Below are 8,317 nucleotides of genomic sequence, written 5' to 3'. Positions count from 1 at the left end.
TAACAAACGATTGCAATCTTGATTAAGCACGACCAAAGTAGTTGTTAATGCTCTTAAAAAAATCTGGTCATGAAAAATCAACATCTCATAATTATATTTAAGGATAGATCCAAATATGAAAGGGTTTACAGAGCTATTGAGGACATCAAAACATCTGTTGATTTTGTGTTCTACAAAATGCATTTGGTTATACTCAAAGTGAAGTCTTGTTAAGTTTACAAATACTGTATCAAGGATGCAATGATTTAAATTTTAAGCTACCATCATAAATGAAATGTATTTAATTATCATTTTCAGCATTTTAATACAATGCAAATATATGACCAACAGTATAACACAGAACTGCACAACTATAACCTAATCAAAGCCTATATGCATTGAAAATTAACCTACAATCTCCATATATTATGCATTCAGGAAATTACAAGCCAAAGTACCCAATTCCATATCAGTGTTGAGAAGAATATAACACATGATCTTGGACTTCGCCATTTCAGGAATCTGAAATAGTTACATTTCTTGTTTGGTATATGATCCGATACCCTCATAAATGAAATGGCTACCACCAGATTCTCAGGCTTACAGTTTTTCTGAATTTTAAGAGCATGTTCTATTGTTCTCCTACCGTGTCTTCACCTTACCTCGTAACAAATGTAGGAGTCAGACGCCGAAACTTATCTGCTAGTTATAGTATACCATCTTTCTCTCGTTATACATCTAAACTTGGTTTCATAAACTCAGATGACTCATCTGAAATTTGTTTGGTTTCCATGCATATTAAATCGGCATCCTGTTCGAATTGTTCATCGTTCGTTAACTCTGAAGTCTCTTCTGAACTATCTTCCTCTCTTAACCCTGAATTTGGTTGAACATTGTCATGCTTTCTTACGTATCTATCGACTTTATTAGGCTGACCTTGCACCCTGATTCTTACACGCTTTCCTTTGATGTATTGCAGCGGTGGATATTTTTTATGTAACTTCTCGTATTTATCCATCATACCTAGCTCCTTGAAGACATTTCCAACCATTGAGACAACAGAACTACTAGGTTTAACAGTAAGCTCCTCCATGTCTGCAAATACCTACATGATAAATTGAGTAAAATATTGAGCCGGAATTCCATCTATATTAACAACATTTGTTTGTTTACTATATTATTATGTGCTTTAGCGTATATGTTTCTACAAGTTTCCTCACATAGCTGTAGTTATTTCTTGCAGTCAGTTATTTCGGTCCAATGATTTCTCACCGAACTAACATATTAGTCTCAAACTTCTGTTATCTACTGTGACAACTTCAGTATAATATCTCTCCCACACAATCCAGTACTATATTCTAGGACCAAGGACAGAGCCGTATGTTTACTTCTTAAGAGAGAAAATCATCAACATGAATCTTATCATCTACCATATTAAAGCTACGGATCAAAACACATATATCCTCCCTAAACCCCTATCCTCTCCTTGGTTTGGACTTCCTCGAGAAAATATCGGTGTTTGATAAGTTCAGACTTAATTGAACACCTAAGGAAGATGTTAGAGTATTATATCATTTGCATGTTCACTATATTCGGCACGTATGTGCTTAGTTCATATGTTTGTAGAAATTTCCTCGCATAACTATAGTTAGTTATTTTTTGTTACAGTTGTTAAATTAGTGAACTAAGTACCTAACAATTAAGTCACCGTTAGGCTGAGTCTATAAATAACAACGCTACTGTATTCGAATGTAACAATTAATCATTCCATTGCAGATTCCTCAGAATCCTATCATACCACTCTATTTGATTTTCTTGCCACTTACATATGTACTGAAAAGTTACAGCATGTGTGGTTCACATGATTCATTCTTACATGATTCACTCAATTCACATATAGTTAAAACTTAACTCTTTCAATACGTAAGAAAATTCTGCTCTTCATCCATTCCACTCAAGTCTTGCTCCATTTCCACGAAATCTTCAGTAATCCGGAGTATTTGACAAGTCTTTTTTCTCTTTCCTTTGTTCCCTCATATCATATCCCTTTTCTGCCTCTGTTTTCATTCAGTTATTTCCTTTCCTCTCCCTTTTTTTTTCAGTATATTTCCAATAGAATACAGTAGTTTTATTGGCTTCTTAATGGTGTTCAGCTAAGGGCTGTTTCAGGGGACCGAATGGACATCTTCGTTTCATCAATTAGCTTCTCTTGGTTTGTAGCACCACCATATTTACAGACGATATATAATCATCTATTATTTCACTTGTTCCTATTTTTTCACTCCAATAACTTTTCTTTATTCCAATGTATATTTTGCCATTTGAACTTTGAATATACAAGAATTTGACAATTTCATTAAATAAAGTAACAAAATAACTACTCAAATATAAGATATATCAGATGCACATTATAAATAGTTTAAATCAATATAAAAATCAGAAATCATAGTACCTCAAACATCTTATCATGCAAGCCTCTTTTACAGTAGATAGATATCATTTTATCAAAGAATCTACGTGGCAAGCTTTCTGTGTACTGCATTAATAGCTTTGTCCAAAGCTCTTCTGCTTCGTCAACTCGGTCATCCTCTGCTAAAGCATTAAGTAATGTAAAATAGCTTCCCATTGTCTTTCCTTGACCCTTGCTTAACATCCATTTTGTTACCTATAGTTTCAGAAAGTAATTTTCATAATTATATATCATCTCTGAAGCTATCCAAAGAAGGAACATAAATCAGCACTGACTCAATCGCAGATAGCAGAAAATAACAGTTTATTCAAATTCTGCTACGCTACAGTGCTATAGTGCTGCAATAATGAACATGAAAAATCATAAGGATAGAATTGTTTTTTTTTTTCAAATACCTGTATTATCCGCTTCCATTCTTTCTCGTATTCTAGAGTCTTGAGTACCTTTTTCACTGTAATTATAGGAAATTCTAGTTCCCAAGCGACATAGGTATCAAGAGCTCCATAAACTTCTTCTTTGACATTTGAAAGTTCTTTAATCTGTACAAGACAATAAAAAAATTATTTTTCCAGAAATGCAAATCATCTAAGGAAAAATCAGCTTAAGGTTTTCTGTATAAAATCGAAGTGTTATGAGTTAAGCCCATGAAGAGAGTCCAACCTAAAAGACTAGCCACTAAGAGCCATCATAGAGCTCATAACATTGCCACCTCTTTAAGAGTCGACATCCACGACGGATTTTACTCTATCAACACTAACCATGTGGTAGCTTTTTGGAATTCGTGGCTTTACACATCTATCAATATTCAGCAGTGCACAACGTTGTCGATTGCAAATGGTAGAACATGGCAAAAAGGTAGAAATCCACCATTTTGAACCGCCATACAATAAAATGTCATGGTGCCGGCATCCTTCACAAATTTCTCATGCCGGTTGTCAAAATATCCGCCACCATAATCCTGCATGGCCGATATTTGACAACCCGGTAATGTATCTTAATCCAGCCAATAAATAGATTTTCCATAGCCCAACTCTCAATGAAAACACCAATTTTTTATGACTTCAACGCATGAAAAGAGTCCAACCCAGAAGACTAGTTCATAGACATATAGAGAAGGGATGTCCGTCATGGTCCTGCCAAAGGACGCAGTGACTTCATTTTATGGCAGAGTTTTCGCCATCTGCCATTCTCGATCGACAACACTGTTAAATACTAGATTGAACTTTCTTATCTACTCAATGTCAAACTCACCACAAAGAGTGCTACTACCATGTCACAACTAGTGGGAAACCAAAGCATAAACTACTAAGGTTAACGATATAGCAGCGACTTTTCTAATCAATGGAATGTCCAGTGTCTAACACATGTCATGTCCTACATCAACACGACATAATACTTACATTCAATAATGCCATTTTCTCAAATAACTATCAATGTCAACGTGTTGGTGTCGTGTCTGATATTTGTGTCTATCTATGAAGCATGGACACTCAAACGGATTAGGTGTGTCCCAAAGTTGAACATGTGTCGTGTCCGACACAGACACATATAATTACACTGAATTATGTGATTTTCTCAAATTATTAGCGGTGTCGGCGTGTCAGTATTCGTAAATCATAGGTGTCTATGTAAGTCTATGTAGCACTAACCCTTTTTATCAAAGGCGTGCCCGGTGTTCGACACATGTACCAACACAACACCGACACATTTCAATATGAGTGTCGTATCTGGTATCTGTGTCAGTGCTTCATAGTAACCATAGAAATAAATACGAGTATGCAAGGAAGAACTTACAGATTGAACAAGCTTAGCAGCCTTAGAAATAGTCCCAATTTTTTTATTAGTTTTCCAAACACGAGGATATCTTGGTCTTGGACCTTTTGCAGCAGCAAATACCTTATAATAAAATAATAAAATTAATTCAGATTAAAAAAAAAACTATACCCTAAAAACTACAGAACTAAAGGAGAAAATGTTACCACAATGCTTCGTTTATTTGATATGTTAATTTGTTGGTATGATTTAGCAATAAGTAGAGGCGAATTAGTGAGTGAAAGCATTACTGCTTGTGGCGGTGGCTGATGGCTTACTCCGCCCGAGATTTCCGGGCAGGTTTGGGTTTTGGCGGGCAATTGAGTGCGATTTCGACTTGCTGCTGATGAAAGGTTGGTGTGGAAGTGGATGATGATGGATTGGGTTTGTAAATGCATCCAAATTAATGCTTTTTTTCAATTATTTTTTTAGTTTAAAATTGGTCGATTATATTTTGTGTTTTTGAAGAATTAATATTGAGAAATGATACGTTTACAATCATTTTCTAGAATTTTTTCACAATTTTTTCTCTCGTAGTCACTTTATCTTCTTCTTATTCTCTTTTCTTTTTTCTCTCTCTAATATTTTTGACAAATCAAAGGAAATAAAACCAAAGTTGTCATAAAAGTTATACTAAAGAATCGTACAACTATTATTACTAATTAATATTGATTATTATTTATGTCGGATTCTTAAATCAATTGGTAGAGACATTGATTAATATATCCATGGATTGAGTTCATACCGCGAACTTCTTTATTTACTTTATATTAATTCCTAGTCACTAAAGAAACAAAAATTAGTCATTTATATCACTAAAAGTATGCATCTAGTTCTTTTAAATCATTAAGCTATTTGAATGATGCAAGTTGTTCGACTACGAGGTGATCATGTATTTTATTGATGTTTCCTCATTTTCAATTTCTCTATGTGTTTATTTTGGCTTGATGATAATTTTTTGGCTTAAATAGATCTTTAGTCCCTGCAAATATAGGTTATTTGAATTTTATACTTTGAAGTTACTAATCATTTCAAACTGGCACTGCAAATATTAAACACTTGACTTTTTGTCCCAATCTCGTTTTCTTGCTAATGTGGATAGTGATTAGCGATGTGGCACATGATGACTCAGATTAAGCGAGTCCAAGTCAGCAAACTATACATGAATGTCCCATTTTTTCCTTAATGAGGTCATTCCACATGTGAATTTATGTTTTTAGCCATGTCTGCTTTTTCCATCTCCAACTCGATCCAGACATCAGTTGCTGCAAATTTCTCTTCTTCTCACTCGATGCAGATTCATGTTTATACCTGTTAGCCGATATTTGTGAAAATGCTATCATTTAATGTAGTCAAGGGTTTGACCTAAAGGAGATGGATTTAGCTTTGTAAAGAAATCTATCGAAAAATATATCCTCAGTAGGAATCGAAGAAGCCGGTTTTAATTCGATGGATAAGGGAAGTTATCGAGGCGCCTTCAAACTTTGTGGATAAGATCAAAGATAGCAACGGCTAGTTTCGATTTTCAAATCGAATAGTTATGATTAGGCAGTTATAGAATTATTTGTATAAATAGAAGTTTTTCTTAAGAAAAACGGGTCACAATTCAATCATACTAAAAACTTACACTCAATATTGTCCGTATGGAAGCGACAAACGAGTCACAAGTTGCAAAGTATGAATATGTGCACCAATTTTCATTAAGTCTTTACAAATTCAATACAGTTCTTTGAATATTGTTGCAATTTTTACTTAATCTTTTTGAAGTGTTTTCTTTTACTATTATCTTTACAGAATTTCGATTGGATTCGACACACTTGAATTCAATTATTTATCTTTTGTTCTTGACTTTTACTTTATCAAAATACTTTACGAACAAGTATTACGTTTACATTCATACCACAAAAGCACAATATGCTCCTAAGATTTACTGGTTGATCTTGCAAGTAAACTTTATTGAAACCAGCGATTGTTTACCAAAAATCAGTGTAAACAAATTGGCACGCCCAGTGGAACCTTTTGTGCTTTTAACTTTGAATTTTTCAATTCTAAATTTTTTTTTGGTCTGCATTGTGTATGCGTTTAAGGAATAACAAATTACTTCCTGAAATGACGCGTCCTTCTATCGTTTTTGGCACAACGGCATCGAACGCTGCTTCCGCTTCAGGAACAACAACCAATCAAACAATTCCGACAGGGTCTACGCAACTTAGCCAAAATAGTAACATGGCTCATGTATTAAAGCCTGTAGATACCCTAGCGGATGAAAATGTGACTTCACAAACGTCACAGGCCAATACGTCGAACACTGTGGCCAATACTACTTCAAGAAGCAGCCCGGCGGTTACGACGGCCGCTCAAACTACTCAGGCTGCGGGAAATATGTTTTCTCAAAGGTTTCTCAATCTGGGAAATAATGGAAGAGGGTCCTATGGAATACCAACCTCTTCGACTCAAACTTCACATACAAGTACTTTGGTATTTCCTGAAAATTCAAATATGACCATACCACCATTGTCTAACCAAGGGGAGAATATCTCGTTTGGTAGATCCCAACAAACATTTATTCCATTTGGTTCGCCTCAACAATCGTTGACCAACGCCTCGATAAATGCGTTAAGGCAAACCATGGCAGATACTAATCACGATATGGTCAATATGGTGACTCAACAAGTCACGACAGTTATTAATCCTTTGATTCAAGAAACCAATAACAGTTACCAAGCCCTATCACAACAAATGGGGCGAATAGCGGATTTTCTGGGCGCACCCCAAATGCGCGTCACGCTGGCTACACGAAATACGAATGTCAGGCAAAGGGAAGCACCTGTCGAAGAACAGACAAACCAAGTGCTCGAAAAGCAGGCGCAAGAAGCGCAGCCTGAAATACCAGAAGAACCTGTTAGGATTCCTAAAATGGTAAACAGAAACCAGAATGCGGACCAAGTGGTCATGCAGGCCCGTCGAAATAATTACGAGGGCCAAAATAACATAGCCAATATAGTCGAAGCATTGATGGCCCAAAACGGTTTCAATACTGGATTACACCGTCCGAATTTCGTCTCGGCGTTGTCCGAATTCGTATTAGAAATGGAGATGCCCAGAAACCATAAAATCCCCAAATTCACTAAGTTTGCTGGGGAAACGAACGAGTCCACTGTCGAACATGTCGCTCGATATATTATGGAGGCCGGAGACTTAGCAAACAATGAGAATTTAAAATTGAAATATTTTCCAAGTTCTCTGACAAAGAATGCATTCACATGGTTTACAACTTTGCCTCCACACTCCATAGTTAGTTGGAATCAATTAGAGAAGGCTTTTCATGAGCAGTTTTATATGGGCCAATCTAAAATTAGTCTGAAAGAATTGGCTAGCGTTAGACGAAAGACGCATGAGTCGATAGATGATTATTTGAACAGATTTCGACTCCTTAAAGCCCGATGTTTCACTGCTGTGCCAGAGCATAAGTTGGTCGAAATGGCTGCAAGTGGCTTAGATTATTCTATTCGAAAGAAATTAGATACACAATATCATAGGGACATGGCGCAATTAGCAGATAGAGTTCGCCAAGTCGAGAGACTTAAGGCTGAAAAAGCCAGAACAAATAGATTCCCTAAGAAAGAGAAATTTGCTTATATAGATACTGGAGATAGTGAGCCAGAATTCGATTGGGGATCAGATTCTGTAGAAGATAACGAAATAAATCTTGCAGAATTAAAAGATGGGCCGCCTTACACTTGTAAATTGTTAAGGCCTCAAATGGGAAAAATGTAGAAGAACCCAAAAATGATAAATATCCCCCAAAAACTTATACTTTTAATGTGTCTAAATGTGAAGAAATATTTGATCTTCTAGTTGCTGATGGCATAATTTTAGTGCCAGAAAATATGAAACTCCCTCCTCCAGAACAGAGGAAGAAAAGGGGTTTTTGCAAATTTCATGGTTTTTTGGGCCATAACTTATCCCGTTGCACTCGTTTCAGGGATTCTGTGCAGAAGGCTCTCGATGAAGGAAGACTGAAATTCGGAGAAAAGGCTAAAGCAACAACTAAAC

At 35.9% G+C, this 8,317-nt stretch overlaps 1 protein-coding gene across 1 annotated transcript; it reads right to left on the bottom strand.

Annotated features, from left to right (window-relative positions):
* Positions 1 to 258: 258 nt before the first annotated feature.
* LOC25496504 (pentatricopeptide repeat-containing protein At4g21190) lies at positions 259 to 4,678 on the bottom strand. The gene is made up of 5 exons (XM_013596881.3): positions 4,429 to 4,678; positions 4,244 to 4,345; positions 2,845 to 2,988; positions 2,432 to 2,644; positions 259 to 1,084 (listed from the first exon to the last, which is right to left on the bottom strand). The coding sequence occupies exons 1-5, from the start codon at positions 4,657 to 4,659 to the stop codon at positions 710 to 712; spliced, it is 1,065 nt and encodes a 354-aa protein (XP_013452335.1). The 5' UTR covers positions 4,660 to 4,678; the 3' UTR covers positions 259 to 709.
* Positions 4,679 to 8,317: the final 3,639 nt, after the last annotated feature.

The sequence above is a fragment of the Medicago truncatula genome, chromosome 6 (genome assembly GCF_003473485.1).
Source record: "Medicago truncatula cultivar Jemalong A17 chromosome 6, MtrunA17r5.0-ANR, whole genome shotgun sequence".
NCBI lineage: Eukaryota > Viridiplantae > Streptophyta > Magnoliopsida > Fabales > Fabaceae > Medicago > Medicago truncatula.
The sequence above is the reverse complement of the archived record's forward strand: the minus strand, read 5'-3'. Positions and strand labels throughout refer to the sequence as shown.